The sequence below is a fragment of the Halichoerus grypus genome, chromosome 9, assembly GCF_964656455.1.
Source record: "Halichoerus grypus chromosome 9, mHalGry1.hap1.1, whole genome shotgun sequence".
In the NCBI taxonomy this organism is placed as follows: Eukaryota; Metazoa; Chordata; class Mammalia; order Carnivora; family Phocidae; genus Halichoerus; species Halichoerus grypus.
The window spans coordinates 129,542,369-129,565,587 of record NC_135720.1 but is presented as its reverse complement, the minus strand read 5'-3'; the positions used below and the strand labels follow the sequence as shown (position 1 = coordinate 129,565,587).

At 42.8% G+C, this 23,219-nt stretch overlaps 1 protein-coding gene and 1 pseudogene across 4 annotated transcripts in view; one reads left to right on the top strand and one right to left on the bottom strand.

Annotated features, from left to right (window-relative positions):
• Positions 1-5,378: 5,378 nt before the first annotated feature.
• On the bottom strand, positions 5,379-5,487 carry LOC118541260 (U6 spliceosomal RNA; annotated as a pseudogene).
• Positions 5,488-18,372: 12,885 nt separating this feature from the next.
• Positions 18,373-23,219, top strand: part of ADTRP (androgen dependent TFPI regulating protein) — a 64,184-nt gene continuing 59,337 nt past the window's right edge. For 3 of the 4 annotated variants that reach the window (XM_036100871.2, XM_078055700.1, XM_036100870.2), the window contains exon 1: positions 18,373-18,794. In XM_036100871.2, the coding sequence (XP_035956764.1) occupies positions 18,639-18,794 (156 nt within the window). In that variant the 5' untranslated portion in view covers positions 18,373-18,638. The remainder of the gene's footprint in view (positions 18,795-23,219) is intronic. The other variant, XM_036100872.2, reaches the window with a different exon arrangement.

The following is a 23,219-nucleotide window of genomic DNA, read 5'->3' as shown; positions in this document are numbered from 1 at the left end:
AGGTACCACTCCCCTTCTCTAATCTAACCAAAACTTTTCTAAACTTTAAACCACCGAAATCACTCACAGGTCACGCCCATCAATATGGCGCCCTTGCTGCCAGAAGGGCCCTGGTAGGGTACACATAGGGTCACAGACTCAGCTGCAGGGTGACCGCTTTTTGGGCTCCCCAGACCACAAGCTCTAAGGAGATACAGACTAGGGTAAGGCCAGGTTTGTCCTATCACTCGCTGCTTTGCTGCGTACACCCACGCTGGGCTTGCCCGACCCACCTATCCAGGTGATCGGCAGGGCCTCCAGGCTCCGGCCACGGGAACACTCATGCCCTAAAGTCGAGAAGGTGCCCCTTTCCCGCCATCTTGGCTCCTTTCAGAGCCCTGGAGTTCACGTCTCATTTACTGTCTTCTTTACCGTCAGGAAAAGTTCTTCCTATGTCCCGAGAAAGAATATAACGAAGAGCAGTCTGTTAGAGCCTGGCCTGCCTTGCTTCCCAGTGTCCCAGAGATTTATACGGTGTGGTGTCTAGTTTTCTGTGGCAAAGATTTCCATCTGGGAGTGATAGGATAGAAGGAAAAGGCATTTCCCCCCCGCCCCCCGCAACCTCACCCCTCTCCGCCCCCCGCAACCTCACCCCTCTCCGCCCCCCGCAACCTCACCCCTCTCCGCCCCCCGCAACCTCACCCCTCTCCGCCCCCCGCAACCTCACCCCTCTCCCCCCCTGCAAACCTCACCCCTCTCCCCCCCCCGCAACCTCACCCCTCTCCCCCCTCCCCCCCGCAAACCTCACCCCTCTCTCCCCCCGCCGCAACCCTCACCCCTCTCCCCCCCGCAACCTCACCCCTCTCCCCCCCCCGCAACCTCACCCCTCTCCACCCCCGCAACCTCACCCCTCTCCACCCCCGCAACCTCACCCCTCTCTCCAGCCCCGCAACCTCACCCCTCTCTCCCCCCTCGCAAACCTCACCCCTCTCTCCCCCCACCGCAACCCTCACCCCTCTACCTCCTGCAACCTCACCCCTCTCCCCCCCACCCCGCAACCTCACCCCTCTCCCCCACACCCTGCAACCTGACAGGGAAATCATTGTTGTGCCATTTGGTCAAGTGCAACAGCTATCTTTAGACTCTCTGTTTAGCAGAGATGAGATTAGTTGCTATGCTTTTGGGAAACGGAAAACCATCCTGAAGGCGTACAGGAGAGGGGAGCCGAGATTTGGTGGGGAGGCATGGTATCCCTAGAAGGAAGGCAGCACCGTGAGATGCTGATGTAAACCCTCTAGAACATGGTGTGGCCTTGCTGTTTAGATCTTCCTATTGACCCGAACTAGCAAATCTCAGGGATCCTGGGTCAGAAAACCCATGGATTTGATGCAGAATGATGTCCGGAATATTCTCTTGGGACTGACAAGATTTCAATGAGCAAGAAATAGGAGATTTATGCTTGAGGATATGTCCTCTATGAAATGCAAAAATAACAGGGCCCCTGGGTGGCTCAGTCGATTAAGCATCTGCTTTTGGCTCAGGTCATGATCCCAGGGTCCTGGGATGGAGCCCCGCATCGGGCTCTCTTTTCAGCGGGGAGCCTGCTTCTCCCTCTCCCTCTGCCCCTCCCCACCACTCGTTTTCCCTCTCTCTAGAGACACAGCGAGAGAGGGAACACAAGCAGTTGAACACAATGGGTTAGATATACAAAATATGGTTAGTACAAACATGCTTTTTTTAAAACTGTAGCTTGCCAAATTAATTTCTATAAGCAACAAAGAAAGAAATTGATTTTCTGACTAATTATGCTTACTGATTTTTCAAGGTCATGCATCAAAACAAAGAAAATGGTGAAGGTTTAAAATTGCAACAAGACTTCATGAAGAACCTGTATTTGAAATAATGTTTTATTTCTATTTTGACAAAATCTATCATTCTTTTAATCAATGAATAGATCTAAGCTCCTACTTTCAGAATAGTGCCCTGTGTTCATGCTGGGATACAGACAGTTTTGGACGGGTTTAGGATTTGAGGAGCAGGCTCATCTATTTAGGGTTTATTTGCTGGAGCTTAAGAAGTTTCTAGGAAGTCGGAGTGCCTGGGTGACTCAGTCGGTTAAGCGTCGGACTCTCAGGGTTGTGAGATCAAGCCTGTGGAGCCCAGCATTGGTTCTGCACTGAGCATGGAGTCTGCTTAAGGTTCTCTCTCTTTCTTTCCTCCCTGCTTACACTTACACTCTCTCTCAAAAAAAAAAAAAAAAAAAAGAATAAAATAAATAAAATTATCCATCTTCTTTCACCCTCCCAATTATATAACTCACCTGTGGCAAATAGCAAAATGTAGAGTTGGAGGTCATATGATGCTTGTGTGTGTGTGTGTGTGTGTGTGTGTGTGTGTGTTTTAATGTCCTAGTAACAATTTTACCTTGGGACCAAAATTCACACCTGATCTAAGTCTCATTGTTAACCATGAACCAAGACATCCAATTTAAACAATTGTTTTTCTTCAGGAGGGAAAATGGCACAGTTGTTAATGAGGCAGGGATTCAAAAATAACTCTTTGGAGGTATAAGACTGAAAAGGTGTAATTTCTAAAGGATTGCTTAGTTTATTGAAAATAGACATATTCAAGACAAGACAGAGAAAAGGAAAACCCATTCCGAGAATTTCGCTTCATATATAAAAACTTGGGGTTATGTTTATACACATCTACACCCCTGCCCACAACCCCACAACCTCCTCTGACAAACGTCATGCTTCTGAGCAGTGGTCACCCTATAATAAAGCTGAGATGGTTTTACCCAAGACTGCAGTGTCCCTCTAGTCCCACCCCACCTTATTAGACAACACAGATACATAAATCTCTGTCACTGCAGAAGGTTCTGTTGAATAGTGCTGAGCTAGAGGATATTTCCTGCAATTACCTAGAACTAACATCTTTTAAAACAGTACCCTAGTCATCACCAGTTGGTCGAGCAAATACGCGATGGGCCTGCCATCTCAGTGAACACACACAGTATGCTGGTTCAGCAAAAGCACAGTGCACACTTTTGTTTCCAGAGTTCACATTTCCCGATGCATCAGGCTTCTGGAGCTGTGCCCTCACTCTTCCTAGATCCCACAAACTTATAAACAGTGTTGGCATTCAGTGGAAAATGAGGACATGGCATAAGAAACATTGAACCTGACAGCTAGAAAAAGACGATTTGACCCCTTTTAAATTGTGTCCAAAGGGCATGAGGTCACCTTAATTTTGTTCCCATGTGTAGATTTTCCCTTGATGCACAACGCAGCAGACAGGACAGCTGGATTTAACTGAGTTAGAGCTGAGGGAGGACATGCTGCAGGAAAATTACCTTCGGAATGTGTGGCTTTATGTCAATCACATCCCTACCCCAAGCAACAGATGGATGGAACAATGGGGCTTCTCCTCTTACAAAGGTGGCCAAGAGTCGTGGAGAAGACACCCCTTTGGCAACAACCCTCTTCCTCCAGGGCAAAGGCAAGTTAGAAACCGAAACAAACTACCTGTCGATTTGATGATTCATTGCTGAAAGATCTAATTGTGAGCACAGGGATTTATTTGTTTTATAACATGTTAGTAAACACGTGCTATGGTCTCTTACTCTTGAGTCATTCACAGTCTAGTGGGGGAGTTTAGTATGTTCACTGATTCTTAAAGTATAATGTAACAAATGATTATTTGTGAAGTCAGTGATGATGATGATGATGATGATGAACATTTATTGGGAACTGTTCAAGGGGCAAGTGCTTTTCTCAGTGCTTTCCATGAAGAAATACAAAATAATACTTTGGGAATATAGATGCTGGAAGGATCCCCAGGTGAAAATATAACACACTATTTTTCAAAATTTCCGGGAAATTTAGTATACAAACAAAGCAAAACTTTCATAAGTTATTTGGGAGGATAGAATAGTAGAGCAATTTAGATAATGGCTTTTATTTTTTTCAAGTAACCTTTTTATTTTGGAATTATTTTACATTTATGGAATAGTTGCAAAGAAAGTATACGGAGCCCCCAGATGATAGTGGGTTTCTGATTCAGACAGCAATGACTTTAAGTCCCAGTTCTTTATTCGTTATTGTGTCCTTAGACAAATTATTTAACCACCCATATACTTAGATGGGGCTTCTTGAATTATAAAATGGCACAATAATACTTGCTTTAGAAGTCTGGGAAAGAAAAAATGATATAAGATGTGGGAAGTGCTTTGCACATGCTTGGGCCTTTGATGTGCTTAATAAACATTAGCATTTACTATTATTGATATGGATGATATATTTGTCTTAAAAAATTAATGAAAACCATACATTACAATAATTTTAAATGGCCAGTGTCTAGCAATTATAGTTTTAGCTCTTCAAAGGATAAATTCCATTCCCTTCCTTATCTTTCTCCTTTTCTTAGGCAGTTGAAGGAGCTCTTAGCTCTAACCTCCACCCAGGCTCAATCCACACCAGGCCAAATGGACCCACCATCTGCTTATCCCACACTGTCAGCAAGCTCTTCCCACCTAAAGAAATGGAAGGAAGATGGAATGGATATAACCATTGCCTTAGCAGTTCAGACTGAATAAAAGGTGGCCAAGAGTCAACAGACATCTATATCTCACAGTTCTGGAGCTGGAAGTCCAAGTTCAAGGTGTCAGCAGATCTGGTGTCTGGTGAGAGCTCATTTCCTGGTTTGCAAAAGATGACCCTCTCATTGTCTCTTCACAGCAGAGAGCAGAGACAGGAAACAAACTCTCTCCAGTCTCTTCTTATAAGAGCTCCAATCCCATCATGAGGGCTCTATCCTCATGACCTAATTACTTTTCAAAGGCTCCCATCCCCAGATACCATCACCTTGGGGGCAGGGGTTTCAATATGTGAATTTTGACACTGAGTCCATAGCACCCATCCAGGATGAGAGGCTGGAACATTCTTTTGTGGTCTGTTCAAGGGGAGCTCACTGAGGGGGCTCACAGAGCACCATCTCAGGAACTCTGGGCATGGATACAGGACTCCCTTTTCTGTGGGGCTGGGCAATGATCCATAACTCAGCTTCCCAGTGTCACCCTGCTGAGCTGGGAATGAGGTGGAAGGACAGAGAAACTAGAAGGCCAAGCAGTGTCTTCTCTTTTCTTCCCTGCCTGTGAACTCTGAGGTGCTGAGGGCCATTTCTCTACCTCACAGACACAGAGAACTCTTAGGACTCCCCCCAGGCCTCTGTATGGTCCATTAGGATCATGCACGTTTACCTTCATCATTAACCAACAGTTACTCCTACTATCTCATTTCTTTAGAAGGAAATACTTCTATCTAGATAGTATTTGGGCTATGCATTCAAAATCAGTTTTCTCAAGCTTCAAAATTTCGTAAACGGTCAGGCATACTTGAATTGTTTCCATATTTCTCTCTGCTACCAGAAGACATTTCTAATGCAGGGGCCATGCTAATCTTCTCTGTATCATTCCAGTTTTAGTATATGTGCTGCAGAAGGGAGCACTAGAAGACATTTCTGATGATCACTTAGCACTCCCCTTGATTAAAACAAAGACACCAGCTCAACACTGAGTGTTTGCTTTTCCTCCTACCCTTCCTTGCCCACATGAACCTGCCTCCCCCACCCCCAGCACATGCTCTCTCTCTCTCTGTTTCTCTCTCAAAGAGAAAGATAGTGATAATTCACCAACATTGGACTTTAGGTCAATTTCAGTTGCCCTTTTCAGTTCCTAACAAACTTAGCAGGGGCATTGGGAAATTATGGGTCATTACAGTCTGAATGGAAATCCCCAGGTCAAGGGTAATAACTTTTCTTCAGTTTAAAAGCTAATGTTGCCCTTATGACAATTCTGAAATACATTTGAAAGTTGTTCCCATCAATGTTTTTTGGAAAGAAGTTAGGCTGCTTGCAATGGAGAACCTGTTGATAGATTAGGCACCTCCACCATGCCATTCACCAAAGATACATAGCAAAATTTGCTACTGCAGACATACTTCCTGGTGGTGAGGTACTTCTGGTCCAGATGGCCATTCTGATCAGGTGGTGACTGTGAGGACAGATATTTTCCAAGTACTTTCTATGATAAGACCTAATGCTTATTGAGTACTTACTACCTTATAGGCTCTATCCTTAGCACTTCACATGTGCTGTTTCATTCACCCTGCATGGCAACACTATGAATTGTGCACTATTATTATCCCCACTTTATAGTTGAAGAAACTGAGACAAGAAAGTTTCATTAACTTGCTCACAGGCACACAGGTGGGAAGAAGTGAAACCAGAATTTGAAATAGGGCACACGGACCTGGGAACTCACACTCTTGACCACTGTGTGAAAATATGCCTCACTTCGCTTTGGAGGTCACACTTCTTTAGAAGCCAACATTGAGCTGCAGGCTGGCAGCCTCACCAAAATAACAGTAATTTGAGAGCCATCGAAATCATCCAACAACTTGCAGACATTTCCTCTGTCACCCTCTTTCTCATAACATCCCCACAATGATATCACTGATGGCAGACAACAGAACCACAGCAGTGTCAGGACTGAGGGCTGGATTTTTCTACTTGGCCCTTGATCCCAGGGCTTCTAGACCCAGTACATTCTCTCTGAGCTCCTAAGCCAGTCTTCACCTTCAAAGTTACAACCAGATTGATAGAACCAGAGATGCTCATACTGATGCCAAGTAAGAGCCAAAAAACTATGTAAAAACTCTTTTCATGTTACTACTATGGTGGGGGAGGATGTCATCAGGCCTTCAGTGAAGTAATCATTGTTTCCAAAAACAGGGGAAAAAAGTCAGTTTCCCAGCACTTCAAGTAAATTCATTGGCAAGGAGGCCTCATGGTTTGAGGACAGCCTTGAAGACAGGTGGCTGTGCTTCATTTATTCCCTATTAGGACTTTTCCAAATCCTTTTAACAAGAGTCCCTCTGACTTGTGGAAGGTGGACAAAGAAGGGGAATAGGCAGAATATTGTGGACAAAAGCTCTTACCTCTTTCAAGACAAGGATACAAAGGGTTGGTGCCAGAGTTGAGGTCCAGAAGGAGACATTTCCTCCAGTCAGGTGAGAACCCAGCTGTACTTCTATCTCCAGGAGCTCACAGTCTATAAAACATTCTTATCCTGAGCAGGCCATGTTTCAAAGAAATCTACCTTTGTTGAAGGTAAGAGAGAGAGGTTAATTTTATTCTGTATTGGCGTGTGATTTATTTTGGACTCCAAGACATACTGGATTTACTTTTAGTAGCCCCAAATGCCACGAATGTTCTGGAGGAGGATGGTGGCAATTGCTTAATGATCATAGACCTCCACCAACCAGATAATGTGAAGCAATTCGAGCTGAATAATTAATATGTAATAATTCAGACTTGCTTGGCATGCAGAAAATGCCAAGGAAGCCAACAGATTTGACCTTAAACTTCAGCCATTTGGTAAACAAGTATTCTGTGAGGTTTCATTTAATTTTCATACAGTTTGAGGATGGCATTTCTATTCAGAGGGCAGCTGAGTAAATGATTAGCCAAAACAACTCCTTTTGGCCAAATGAGTCAACTCTGCAATAAACAATCTGGCAGCTTTTTCTTTTTTCTTTTTTCTTTTTTCTTTCTTTCTTTCTTTCTTTCTTTCTTTCTTTCTTTCTTTCTTTCTTTCTTTCTTTCTTTCTTTTCTTTCTTTTTTTTAAGTTAAGGGGATTTTTTAAAGCATAGTAACCTTTTCCTCACTTTTATGAAACACTGCCCTATGTTTCCAGGCAGAAAAGCAAAACTTTCAAAAGGTCATGTGATGTCATCTCAGCAATGTAGAAATAAGGAGAAAACCAACTAACAAGCAAAAAGGATGTATCTGATAACGATCTTTGGCAGCATGTCTTAAAGCAGAAAATACGAATATGCATACATATATATGTAATGCTAAGAGGATTTCACCTTGAAACTTCATAGCTGTAATTTCATAATAAAGACCACTTGTTTGTTTGGGCTAGATTAGCCTTTGAGCTGGGTTATACAAGAAATCAAATCCTGTTTCATTATAGGAGGCATTGTCAGTATCCTCCCTGAGTACAAGTTTGAGCAGATGTAGTAGGAGGCAAATCAAGCCTTTTCCTTGTCCCAGGCCAGAGGAGTTAGGACACACAACCACAGTCTGGGATCCCAAAGTCCTCCCATGAGGCTTTGGGGGAGAATGTATTCTCCCCTCCCCACAGGATCATGGCTTGTCCCACACTGGGGACATTGAATTCTTCTGGCTTCTTTCGAGCAATGCTCCTCAACTCGGGGTGATATTCTCCCAGGCGACTTTTGGAAATGTCTGGAGATATTTTTGGTTGTCCTACTGGGAGCTCCAGTGGCACCAGATAAACAAAGCACATCAAAGAGGCATTACAAAATCTCAAGAAATTAAGTAATCACTGGAACCATAGCCTACAAAAGTTAAGCCAGATCTGAGTGCTAAACTTAAACAGGGTGACTGATTGCTAAAATAAGACTTAAATAAGATTTAGAGACTCTTAAGATAGTAATCAAAATGTCTAAGATACAATGAAAATTACTGGCCACACCAAGTACCAGGAAAAGCACAACTTGAATGAAAAAAGGTAATCAACCAACACCAACACAGAGATGAAACAGATATTGGAATTATCTGACAAAGATCCTAAGGAGTCATTGTAAAAATGCTTTAATGAACAATTACAAATTCTCCTGAAACAAATGAAAAATAGAAAATATTGACAAAGAAATAGAAATTATTAAAAAGAACCAAGTTGAAATTATAGAGCTGAAAGATACAATAATAGAAATTAAAAAGCAAAACAAAACAACACACCTCACTGGTTGGGCTTGATAATAGAGTGGAGATAACAGAGGATAAAATCGATGAACTTCAAGACTAATTAAGAGAATTTATTCAATATGAAAAACAGAAAATAGGAAAAAATATATAAACAGAGCCTCAGGGAACTGTGGGACAATAACAAAATCACCAAATTCATGTCATTGGAGTCCCAGAAGGAGAGTGGAAAAAGAGTTGGAATAAAAGAGAATTCAAAAAAAAAATAATGGCTGAAAATTTCTCAAGTTTGTGAAAGATATTTACAAAGTTGAACAATCTCCAAAGATGATAAGCCCAAAGACATCCATGCCACAACACATCATAATTACACTTCTAAAAGGTAGAGACAAGGTCATCAAAGCAACCAGAGAGAAAAAACACATCAACCATAAGGGAACACAAATTCAAATAAAAACAGATTTCTCATCTGAAACCATGAAGGCCAGAGGAAAGTTGCACATTTTTCAAGTGCTGAAAGACAAAAACTGTCAACAGTAAATTCTGTATCTTACAAAAGTCTTCAAGAATGAAAGGGGAATGAGACATTCTCAAAAGGAAAACTTAAGAATCTTGTTGCTAGCAGACTTGTCTTTTAAAAAATGGCTAAAGGAAATACAGTTGACCCTTGAAAAACACCAGTTTGAACTTCCTAGATCAACTTAAATGTGGATATTTTTTTTAAGAGTTGACAGCAAGGCCACAAATGTTTATTTACCACTGCGCACCTGAGTCTCCACTGGATCAAATCAAAAGGTGACTGGTGCAGAGACCCCACCTGCTGCTCCCTGAGTACTCATGGAGGCCTACCAAGGCTGTCAGCAGCCCCTGGGGGTCCTAGGACCAGGCAGATCTGCAAGTTTCCCTGTGTGCCAACAGGGTGGTTGGGTCCAGTGCTTGGGACTGGCAGGAGGCTAGGCTGAACAAACGAACAGCCTAGAGGGCAAGGACCACATTGTATAGGGAGTCTGAGCTCTTGATCCTTCATGCCCTAGTCTCTGGAAGCTGCTCAGGGGCAGCTGGGAGCTTCAGGCCCCTACTGGGCTGGCCATGGATCCCTCCTTATGTGCTGCCCTGGGTCTGTGGCCTCCTGGAACCTCAGGCACTCACTAGTAGCCACAGCTGCCAATGTCTACAGGCTGGTGGTATACTTCTAGGTAGATGGGGCAACTGTACTGTACCTCCAGACTTCTGTTGCCACCTGTGGGCCCCCAAACAGCTGATGCTGCAGAGCTGAGGCCAGCAAGCGCAGGAACATCACCATTGTGGGCAGGCCCACCACTGCTGCTGCCCCTTGGCTAGCCCAGCCTACCTATACACAGATTTTTCAATAAATATATAACTAGTACTATAAATGCATTTTCTCCTTATGATTTTCTTAAAAACACTTTTTTCTCTAGCTTGCTTTATTGTAAGAACACCATATATAATACATATACATAATACTTGTTAGTTGACAGTTATGTTGTTGGTAAGGTTTCCAGTCAATAGTAGGTTATTAGTAGTTAAGCTTTTGGAGCATCAAATGCTACATGCAGACTGTATGGGGATTGGCATTCCTAACCTCAGCATTGTTCAAGGGTCATCTGTAATTCATACTGAAGGAAGATGATAAAAGAAGGAAACTTGAAGCATTGGAAAGGATGAAAGACCAATGTAAAGGGCAAAATTATGGTACATACAATAGACTAACTCTTCTCACAAGCTTTGTAAATCATATTTAATGAATAAAACAAAAATTACAACACCATCTGGTGCTCAAGACTATGATATTTAGAGGTGGGAAAAATAAAGGGACTAAAGTGGAAGCAAGGAGTCCACACTTCATTTGAAATGGTAAAAGGTTAATGCCAATAGGCTCTCGTAGGTCATATATGTATATTGCCATGCCCAGAGCAATCACTAAGAAAACTATACAAACAGATACACTCAAAACCACTATAATTTAGTCAAGATAGAATACTTAAAAGTATTCAATTAATACACTGGAAGGCAAGAAAGGAAGAACAGAGGTACAGGAAATAAAGGAGACAAGGAATAACAAATAATTACATGGTAGACAACTACCTTAAATGTAAATGGTGTAAATATACCAATTAAAGGGCAGAGACTGAAAAAACAAAACAAAACAAAACAAGACAGAGATTGGCACAGTGAATTAAAAAAAAAACAACCCACCACAACCCATCTATGCTATTTACTAGAAATTCACTTTAATTTCAACAAAATAGGTAGATCGGCAGTAAAAAGATTAAAAAATATGTACAATGTAAGCATCAATTTAAAAAAGAAGGAATGGTAATATTAATATCAGGTGAGGTAGACTTTATCTGAGCAAAGAAACTTACTAGAAGCAAAGAAAGACATTACATAAGGATAAAAGGAGTAATCACCAGGAACGCATAGCAATCCTAAGGATGTATGTACCAAACAAGTGTCTCAAATGCATACAGCAAAACCTGATCGAGCTGAAAAGAGAAATACACAAATCCATAATTATTGTTGGAGATGTCAATACCCCCTTCCAGCAAATGATATAATTATTAGATAGAAAATCAGCAAATCAAAATGAAGTTTATGTATCTGACTATACATGACTCATACATATTTCTATTCAGACTGCCAAAACAAGATAACAGAGGTTAACTGCTGATCTTCTTATGGTGAATTTCCCAGGGGAGCAGAAATTCACATGAGAATTTCAAAAGATTGAAACTAGAATGTGCCGATTGGTTAGCACTGAATATGTTTCTCAATTGTGCCAATTAATTCAGGATGTAAAAATCTGTTGGAAATATCTGAGTTCTCTTATGAAAAACTTAAGCATGTCTGATTAACATGATATTTGCAAAAAACGTGAAATCTGACATGGAGACTGAAAAGGGCATTTCTAGTAAGACAGTTTTACTTTAATAACTTCATCAGACTTCACATAATCAAGTGACACAAACTAATTCAAGCAGGAAAAACTCACCTGAAAATTCTAGAACTTGGGTATAAAACAAAACAATTCAAGAAACAGTGAGAGTTCCCTGGCCTGATTAAGAGCTTTGTATTCTGGTCTCTGCTCCCCCATTAATAGCTCCGTGATTTGGAGTAAGTCCCTTAACCTCTCTGAGTTTTAATTTTCTCCTCTGAAAGATGAAGAGGTTGAATTAACTGACCTCAAATGGTTCTTTCCTGCTCTCAACTTTTACAACAATGTGTCAATTTCGTGCTGGTAAACAGGAAGAGATCTTTGGCCTCTTGACTGAAAATGGATCTTCAAAAAACTGCCAAAGGAGAACTTTGCTCCTCTGAGTGAATATGAGAAGAGCAGCACAGAATGCTGCATTCTCCACTATGAAAACCAACCCCCAGAGCAAAGGGTAAGGCAGGTTTAAATGAGGTTTCCTAGTGCGATAGGCAAAGTGATGGGCCAGGAAAGTTCTCGTAGACTAACAAAGAGGATAGATTCCTCTGTCTTTCAGAGTTGGCTTGGTTTTGTGGCTAGAAACCCACACATGTTCTCACCAAAGAGACTTCAGAAGGGGCCTTCAATAAATGTTCTAGTTTTTTTTTTTTTTTAATTTTATTATGTTATGTTAATCACCATACATCATTAGTTTTTGATGTAGTGTTCCATGATTCATTGTTTGCGTATAACACCCAGTGCTCCATTCAGTACGTGCCCTCTTTAATACCCAACACCAGGCTAACCCATCCCCCCACCCCCTTCCCCTCTAGAACCCTCAGTTTGTTCTAGTTTTTAAAAAGCAGGGTAGTCACAGTGACCTCTGAGAAAAGCAAATGTTCTGAGGTGTGGCATAAATAACCCAACAGGTGAAATGCTTCATTCTAACTCATAGATGCATGTACAGCAAATGGACAAAGGCTCCTAGGGATGCAAAATCCACTGAAAAAAAGAGCCTATTTTCCCTGCACCTTGGCTCCAACCGGACATCACACACATGTTTAATTATTTCGAGAATCACTTACCTCTTACCGGAGAGAGGTCCTTTAGAAGTCAGTGAGGTGATACTGAGTCAGAGGCAGCAGGGGTTTTAGGGAAATACAAACAGCTCTGGGTGACTAGGGTGGTAATAATCAGGAAACCCAAGGGCTAGAGACCCCCTAGGTCAATATGAAGAATACCACAATACCAGAATTGATCCTTGCAAACAGATTTTTACCAGCATCCGGAATTTACCTAGAACCATGAATAGTTCTGAGTTCCCAGAGGTGTTATCAGACTCCCCTGGAGGAACTCACTGTCTGGTTGGCTATACCAGTTAGGGTTCCAGCAGGAAAAGGTAGCCCACTCGGAGGGGAATTTAATGATGGGACTCTACTGAAGCGTGGGCAAAGTTAAGGGAGCCTATAAGGTGTGTGGAGGTATACTAGCTTTAAAGATTTTATTTATTTATTTTTAAGAGAGAGAGAAAAAACAAGCAGGGAGGAGGGACAGAGGGAGAAGCAGATTCCCCACTGAACAGGGAGCCCGATGCAGGACTCGATCCCACATAACCTCAAGAAGGTGAAGTCTACCTACCTCAACCATAACCTCAAGAATTCTGAGCTCTGTCATCCTGATATCCTTCACACCACTGTGCTACCTGTAGCCAACACCATGGAGCATCTTTCAACACCTTGCGTTCTAGTTGGCTCCATGGTATGTGTGGGAGTTGGTGTGTATCTATGGGCTTGTGGCTTACCTCTAGTGCCTTCAGAGGCCAGCCTTGGTCAATTACTCCCTTAGTTCAGTAGATGTCCTGGCTTTAGGAAGCAAGACAATCACCACTCTAGGTACCCCAAGTCCCATTCACACTCGAGGTAACTAACGCCTCAATGAGGTTGATGGCTGACCAGCCCAAGGTCACACAGTAGACTCAAGCCCAGGTTGAGCCCCTGCTTTTTGTACCTCCTCATTTTGTGACTGGCCTAGGAATGGGTTATAATCTCTATTAGACAAAACCGTTGTCCATGCTGTGGCCATGGCTACTTTGCTTAGTGAGATCACATTAATCCTTATCTTCTTCTACGTGGCATCTGGAGTTTCTGATGATTCACTCAATGCATTTATCTTGAAGTCAATCTTCTGTATATTTAGAATGACAGAAAATGTGCAAGATAATTTAGGTTCCATTAGTAGGTTATGCATACCTCTATTATAGTACTTATCACATCATGCTATAATTTTTTTTTTGTTTAGATTTCTGTCTCTGCCACTTGACTGTGAGTTCCTGCAGGGCCTGGGCTGTATCTTCATGTTAGTGTTCAAGCTTCTCCCAAGAAATCAGCAGCTGAACACTTTGAACATAATGTTTTTCATGAGTGAACTGGCTTTATAGTAAGGTTCAGTAGACAAGTATGCCTGATATATACATATTTGTCTACTCGACAAATATTTATTAAGTTTTTACTATGTGTCCAGCACTATGCTAAGCTCTAAGAATCCAAAAAAACACCATCTCTGAACCCAGAGAGATAACACTTCATAAAAGAGATTCACTTCTAATTGCTATGGACTAAATGTTTTGTTTCTCCAAAATATATATGTTGAAATCTTAACCCTTAAAGTGATGATATTAGGAGGTGGGATCATAAGGAGGTGATTGAACCACAAGGGTGGAGCCCTCATGAATGGAATTATTGCCTTAGATGGGATCCCTCATCCCTTCCCACAGATGAAGACATAGCAAGAAATGACCATCAATGAACCGGGAAGCTCTCATCAGACACTGAGTCGGCTGGCACCTTGATCTTGGACTTCCCAGACTCCAGAACTGTAAGAAATAGGTTTTTGTCATTTATAAGCTACGCAGTCTGGTATTTTTGTCATAGCACCCTGAATGGACTAACACGGTAATAATCCTCACGCAATTTGCAGAGATGCACAGGGTATTAAGGAAGACTAGAGGGGGATATTTAATATGGCTTGGTTGAGGAGATGTTCAGGGAAGAGTTCCTAGAGAACTGAACTGCGTTTTGGAGGATGATTATGAGACATCCAGTCAAAGACATGTTGAAAGGAGGCCATCAGGGAGAGGAGGTGGTAGGAGCAAAGCACTGGCACATGACCTAGCCAAGTGTGGTTGGAGGAAATAAAATATGAAACCACAGATGAGGCTGGAGAGAGTACCAAAGCCAGATGGGACAGTTCATAAAAAGTTATGAAACTTGGATTCTCTCCTGTAGGTGATATTGGTACAGTAAAGGGATTTAAGCCAGGGAGGAATATGTTAAGATTGGCTTTTTGGGTAGACTCATTTCCTGACCTAGGGAAGAATGGAGTTGGGGATAAGACTAGAATCCAGAAAACAAGTTAGAAGACAGTACCAACTGGGAAGAGATTGGGAAGACTTGAACTAGGGCAGTTGTAGACAGAATGGAAAGAGGAGGGCTGACTTGAGTTTGATTTGGGAGATGAAGTTGGCGGGACTTGGGCAGTGAGGGAGACAGAAGAGACAAAGAAGATTCCCAGGTTGGACAATGGGGTCATCCCCCCCAAAACAGAGGATAGAGACAAAAGGTCAGGTTTAGGACAAACTAGTGAGTTCATTTTAGACATCTTGAGTGTGACGTGCATCTGACTCATTCAGGGAAATATGCAACAAGTAGTCAAAGACATGTTTGAAGTTTTGTGGGGATGGGGGGAGGGCTGGGAACACAGATATAAAATTTGTGGTTATAGACTGGAAAGTCATGGTAGAAACCATGATAGTGGGCAGCATCACTTGGGTGAGTATGTAGGGAGATGGACAGAGGGCTGAAGCAGCTCCCTGGGAAACATGAACACATAAGGAACTGGCAGAGAAAGAGGAGCTCACAAAAAAAGATTGGGAAGGACAGTCGGAGCTTGTTGGGAGTGTTGAGAGGACAGCTCTGCTCACAGGTGGCTTCCTAGGGCCAGCTTCCCTGACCTCCGACCACTCCCAGTCTCACACTGTTACCCTCCACAGAAGCTACCATAATTATAAATCAACACCTGATTGTATTATTATTTAATGTCCATCTCCCTTACTAGAATAAAAACTCCATCAGGGCAGGGATTGGATCTCTCTTATTCCCCAGGGAATCTGCAGAGCCTAGTAAGTACCTGGCAATTAGCAGTTGCTCAGTCAATAAGTATTTGTGAAATTAAAGATTGGTGTTCTAAACTTCCAGAAGTTAGAGAGTTTTAAAGAAAGTTACTTTTAATAGTCAAGTTATCTGTTCCATTCAAAATGTGAAATATGTTTAGTTTATATTTTTAGTATTTCCCATGAAAAAAGTGTGTATTTCTGTCAAGTTTTTTATTAAGTTAGGAACAATTCTCTTCTCCTCCTAGATATGACACGAAGCCTCCAGATACTTGGAGAGTGGAGAAAGGCTGGCTAACAGCAGATTTATTATGTATTAGTTAATAATAGCATGCACCTAAGTGGTGACACTGTCTTTATTCCCCAAAGCTCCACCTGGTCTCAGAGTAGGAAACAGATGGTCAAAGTGCTTCATGGACATTTATCTGGTTACTCAACCACAGATACAAATTATGATGTGAACATGGCCACAAGGTAGCATTTCCTTTAGACAACATTTTTGTGGAAATTTTTGTAAGAAAATATATTGAATTAAAAAATTACATATTTTCTATATACAAATCCTCATAGATAGATTAATGTTATCAGATTAAAATGTTAACAATTGGATTCCAATATCAAACACTGAACAACGTACAAATAAGTTTAAATAACTGTATCTCTCTCTCTATTTTTTTGAAGGGGGGAGGGGCCGAGGGAAAGGGAGAGAAAGAATTTTAAGCAGGCTTCACACCCAGCACAGAGCCTGATGTGGGGCTAGATCTCATGTGCCTGAGATCATGACCTGAACCAAAATCAAGAGTCAGACACTTCACCTACTGAGCCCCCTAGGTGCCGCAACTGTATAAATACTTATGAAAGGCTTCATCTATGGGCATTGAGATTAATGCAGGAAAAAAAAATCCAAGTGTTAAAAGGCCAGCTTCCGGGTTGGATGTACATGTTCCAGAGATTCGGGTCTTTGTCTTCTCTCTTTTCTCGCTTTTGCCTCAAATCCTTACCCATCTGCAGACTTAGGCTTGAGATTTTTGTATAAAGGGATAAAACCCCTAAATCTATAATGGCATGTACCATGAAAACACCCCAGGGGACATAGCACAATAAGTTATATGTGCACCAAGTTTCAAAACAGATCGGATCCTTTCCTGAGGGCATTTTCCCATGGGCAAGAGAGAGGATAAAAGAGGTATAGCATGGGGTGGAGAAACATCGCCAAGGCAGTCCGAGGGTATGCAGTGCAAACATTGCTTCTTTGTTGTCAGGCACACTGGGTAGAGTGCAAACTGCACCTCCGTCTCTTGCTACTTTTTGAGCTTCCCTTTAGCAGCCCCATCTGAAAACGAGGTTCATCATAGTGAGGTTCAGAACAGTGCTTCCTTCAAACTGGTGTTTAGAGTGTTAAATGAGCTAGTATGTATAAAGCACTTGGAGCAAGGCCTGTCACATAATAAACACTGTCAAAGCATGAGCTGCTCTATTTCCACTTTTAACCTAGGCCATGAAATTGTGCACAGAGTTTTATGTCACCTTTGCCAGATCATCCTTTCCCTTGGGAACACTTTCAATGAAGACCCTCTACTGCTGGCTCAGGTTTGTTCTCCCCACCCCTGGCCACCATATACCCTCTCTCTTGATGACTCTTAGGAGGTGAGTTTGGTTTTGTTTTGCCCTCCATGTGTGGCCTCTAGTTCTTTCTCCCAGTACTTGTTAGCCCTGATTAAATCATTGAACAGCACCAGCTCCAGATTTACATAAGAGCATTGGGAGCCTTTCCCTCGGGGATTTGCTCAGAACCCTCTGAGTTAGTTGCCCAGGGAAACAAGCTGGTGATGTCACAAGGTATCACACTTCTAGTGCTCTCTCAGGTACCTTCTGCTGAGCTTGAGCAGGGCCCGGTTCTGTAAAGTCTGCCCAGCCTAAGCACATTCTCGTCCTCTCTAAGGCAATGCAGAGACCCCCACTCTCTCCCAGCAATGTCTAAACTCAGGTATGTGGGCCATGACTACACACCTCTTCCTATGCTTCTTTGGCCACAGATCTCTTGCTATGCGTCTTTCTTCTCAGGGCACAGAAACACCCTTGTAAATGATCTGGGGCAACCCTGGGTAACCTTTGGTTCTCTAAGGTATAGATACAAAACTAAAAAAAAAAAAAATGCCTTGGGGCTGCTCCCTGGAGGAGCAGTTTGTTACAGATTTTATAGGGCCCTAGAGACCTCAGGAGCAAGATTATAATATCCTTTCCCTTTCTACTGACCTCCCTCTGTGCCATAAACATGCCCATAATCTCTCCCGTCTAGTCTATCAACCTGATCCTAATCTCTCAAGAAGTATTATTCCAACTTCCTTGTTCCGCCCAGATAAAAAAGAAAGAAGAGGATATGGCCCTGACAGTATTGATTAGAGTTCATTGGTGTTTCACAATAAGGTCCCTTAACTCCCACCCCAGCCAAACAGTGCAAAGTGCAGATCTTGCCTCCCCCACCCTGCTCCTTTTCAAAGCCTAAGCGTTGAAACTTATGCAAATCTGGGGATTACTTATCATTATTTAAATGAAAGCATCTGAAAACCAGCAATAATCCTGTCTCCCAAGTTTATCAGGGAGGGAGCCTATGAGAGAAGCAAAATTCAGTCTTGTTGGAACTCCCAAATCCCAGAGGGGTGTGTTTTACAGCTCTCGGGCATGCTTTATGACTCCGGCTGTGACCCGCAGAAGGACACCAGAGGAAAGCTACCCGGGTCATTCGCGACTCCCCGGTCAGAGCCATGACGAGGACTTGGACCTGCATATACCACTTCCTTGTGTCGAGCTGGTATATTTTTCTCAATTATTACATCTCACAAAAAGGAGGAAGAGACCAGCAGAAATCCAAAATCTTTCTCAATGGCGGACAGTGGAAGTATTTGACATTGCTAAATCTGGTAAGTCCATATGACCGTACCAGGAAGCAAGCTATTTGTCTATAGTAACAGTGTTTTTACACATATGACCTTTGAGTTTTATTAAATACAAAATTCCATTCTCTTTCTTCCTTCTTCATTGTCTGTGAGTTTTGGCTTTCTTTTTGACTTGATAGTTTGCTCTGAGAAACCCAGTTCAGAAGTTATCGGTTCCTATCTTTTGTGCTAATTGTTAAACACTCTTTTGAAAAGAATCATATCTTGGAGTTCTTCTCAGATGAGCTCAAATGGAAAGACTAAATTAATGGTTTCACCATGGGATTGACTACAAACACAAGCGGGATTTTGAACTTTGCTTGGGGAAATCTGTGAGGGAAGGCAGAGTGGCGTATGTTGCGTGGGAAGCACAATTTCCAATGGGGGAATGATGCCATTTTCCAGCACAGACTCACAGATTTATCTAAGAAAAGCAAACACATTTTGCCATGTTCAGATCCCACTTCAATTTTTTATAGGCTCAGGCTCCATCTTAAAGGATGAATCACTCAACCAAATGGCAAATACACATTTTCAACAATTTACCAACCAATCCTATGACTCAATTCCTTCTTGTCTCTGTAGCCCAGCTGACCACATTCTGATGAATGAAGTGTGAATGAATGGGAAAAAAATAGGTTTTTAAAAACTGTTTTGGGAGTATGTAAAAATATTAAAGTTAAAAGCTAAAAATAGTACAGCCTTTGGGGATGCTAATTAATGTTTGAGATTTTTTAACTAAAATGTAGGGTGCCATAAAAACCTCTGATTTCAGAAACTAGGCAAAATATTCCAATCCTTGGGAATCACAATCCTAAGCAGAGGTTATGCATGGTCAGGAAAAGTGACACTCTACAGTGCTAAGGAGGGGAAATTCAGATTCAAATCCAAGGGGCCTGGAGGTTCTCCTTCCTCCTCTCTGGCCACTTGCTGGCTTTTGATTTGGGCTTGAAAGATTTGAGCCCTGGCAGCTCTTGTGTACTTGAAATTATCAAGGTGACTCTTTCTTTCAATCATAGAATTTTATAAAACAAACACACAAATAAAAAACCACAAAGAAATGCTTTTTTGGAGCTAGGATAATACAGTGAAAACCTCAGCTTTGAGTATCTATTGGCTTTATATTAAAAATAGTCAACTAAGGGCCCTTGGGTGGCTCAGTTGTTAAGCGTCTGCCTTCGGCTCAGGTCATGATCCCAGGGTCCTGGGATCGAGCCCCACATCAGGCTCCCTGCTCAGCGGGAAGCTTGTTTCTCCCTTTTCCACTCCCCCTGCTTGTGTTCCCTCTTCCGCTATCTCTCTGTCAAATAAATAAATAAAGCCTTTTAAAAAAATAGTCAACTAAGAGACAGGGGGGTCTGTAGCCAGGATTGATGGTGGAATCTAAACCAAATTCCAGTATGGATGTCCCACCTCACAGTAAGCATGGCTGAGAACAGACTTTCCACCTACTACCATGAACCAGCTCCCTGACTTCTTCATTCTCAGTTCCATGCCCCAGAGCCCTCATATTTCCAAGAATGGAAAAAAACACTTATCTTGTCAAAGACACTATTCTTTCCTAGTAATAATCCCCTTTTCGCTTCCCTGATGAATCAGCCACCAAATTCTATGTTTTTCCTTTCCTTAGGTTCATTCCCTTCTTCCCCAATCTTACTATCCCTCTAATTATAGGCTCTTATTAATTTGTACCTGGGTGACGAGATTATCTCTTCATTGCCCTCTTATTAGCAATCCATCCGTCAACCTCTCAGATTCCAGATTCATCTTTCCAAAGCACTGGTTTTGGTTTGGTTTTGTTATAAACATCATGAGCCTGCTTGCACAATCAAACTGTAAATGGCTCTAAAACAGGAGTTTTGTCTCCTAACATTCTACATTGTATTTGCTACAGTGGCTGGTGCAGAGTGCCCCCAGAAGAAAAATTAAGCGACTTGGTATGTTGACTGCACTGACCTTCAGCGTTTTCTGCCTTCCTGAGCAGTATTATCTCTTCTGACATCTTTTGTCTCTTGAAATGAGCAGAGAGGGCCTTGCTTACCTGTGGCTGTTTCCCTTCCGGGCTCTGTTAGGTGCCATCTTGAAAGTATGACTTAATGCAAAGTTTTCTAATTGGTGAAGATGGGTTGACTGTGTTTCAGAGGATCAATTTAAAGATAGATTCCAAATATGTTACTCAAGCTGAGATCCTGGGCCTTAACATTTCTCGCTCTTAAGGCCTCATGGGCTGATTTAATAGTTGTGTTTCCTAATGATTAATTGGTGTTAACTAATGATTAATTATTAGTGAATAGTTGTATTTATAAAGGCACAGAGTCTCATAACTGGCTGTAATACTCTTAAATTTATTTTATGTAAGCTTGTTGAAGTCAGTACCCTTTCCTGCTCTCCAGGAAATTTATCCCCCTCCCTTTAAATAGCTTTAATTTTTACTTGGCTGAATATCAGTTATGCCTCATTTCAAGAGCACAATCCACCTTAGTGCAGGTCAACATTCTGAGCATCCCCATTTTCTTCTTGAAGCATCCTATAGCATTCAAAGAGAAGACACACAGGATTGGTGGCAGGGGGTGGCATGGGAGGGGTGCCACTGAGAGTTGGTGACAGTGACCAATTCCTGCCCAGTGCCCAAGGAGAGTAAAGAAAAGAGAGGGGAGATCTGAGTTTTTGCCTAATGAGGGAGTATACCCACCCTAGGGAAGAGGCAGCTAATTCTCTGTTGGGAGAGAGAGGCTGTGTAGCTGCATGGTTATAAGCATGAGCTCTACTGTCATGAGTTTCTGGGATGGCACCTCAGCTCTACCACCTCCAGGGTCTATGATCCTGGGCTAGGTATTTCTTTGTGTTTTGCGTTTCCAAATCTGCCAAATAGAAATAAAAGGACTGCCTCATCACAGAATGGCCATGAGGGATGCATGACTCAACACGCAGGAAGCTCTCAGAATGCTGTTCACACTGGATGATGAGGAGCAAAGATAGGAGGGTGGTGATGAGCTTCTAGTTTCTCATCTTTGAGTAGAGGCCATGCAGAAGGCAAGGTGATTTAGTGGAACATGGGTCACCTCACAGCACCTTGGTTGGTGGGTTCTAGATCCAGGCAAGAGTTGCCCACCCGCCTCACTGCTCGGGCTCTCTCTCTGCAGGGTGCATGCTCCAGCTTCCCAGCCAGAGGATGGCCACCGTGGAGCCACCTAATTTAGCTGTACAGGTACAGCCTTCAGGCACTGGGGCCATCCTGGGAGTAGAGTTGGCAGGCTCCAGCAGAGAGCAGTGAGTCATGCTGAATGGGGATGCCCCTGAAGCTGGGTGTGGAGACATGGCAGTGCTGTGGACATCCTCAGGGTGCTCATGTCAGCTCAGGCTTCCAGTGCCTGGGACTTCCACAAATGTTGGGTCCCCTCCTCTCTATCCACTCCATTTCCATCCAGGGACTGCCCCTGACCTCAAGGAACTTAGGAGGTGGGGATGGAGGGGAATTTTAGCTACAATTTAACCTGTTGGCTTTATACAGTGTACTGGGTTTTCCTCTTTTTAAAAATAAAATTCCTCCTGAAACATTGTGCCACATAACTGGGATCTCCAGGGGAGATTCTGGGTGGCCCCTCCCCCCTTAACCAACAGAGACACGACCTTTCCCACCATTTATCATGAAGTTGCCCAAGCCTCGTGCAGTTCTGACCTCTTTCTCCTCAAGCTGTCACCCTGACAACAGCAACTTCATCACATAGGTCCTCAGAGATCGCAAAGCAGGACCGGGGGAAGAGAAATCCTTGAGGACCTTCCACTGGTCCAAACTCCAAAGCAGCTCACGAACAATGAGAAGACAGGGATCCATTTATGTTACAGGACCCACTTGGGGCCAACCTTTAATTTCCATCATCAGGCGAATACATTCATCTGTGGAACTTTAAGCTCAACTCCTAAGCTCAGGAATACACTTGACTGTCTATTCACAAAAATGCTTAAGGCCACTGTTTTCAGCTCTCAGATAGCTGAAAGGATGACAACTGATGGCAGGAAATTGCCACCACCAACACCCAAAATAAAATAGCTGTAACTTAACTGGGCAACCGTGACATTCTGGTAGGTTCTTTACACACCGTAGAGAGGTCAGTGATTGAAGATCCAGCTTCTGGAGCCAGGCTGCCTGGGGGTGAATGCTAGCTCTGCTGTTCAGTTGCTGTGTGATCTTGAGTGAGTTACCTAACATCCCTGAGCCTCAGTATCCTCATATGGAGTGGATGCCTTGGTGTGGCCCCCAGATCCCCCCATGTCCCCAGCATCAAGGTACTCATTCCCCAACTTCCGGGAGGAGTGTTGGCTGCTGATGATTCACAGCTAAGGTCCTGTCCCAGAAATGCCCTTAGCAGAAGGGAGCTGCCTAGACAAGGCTCAAGGCCCTCCCTGGGG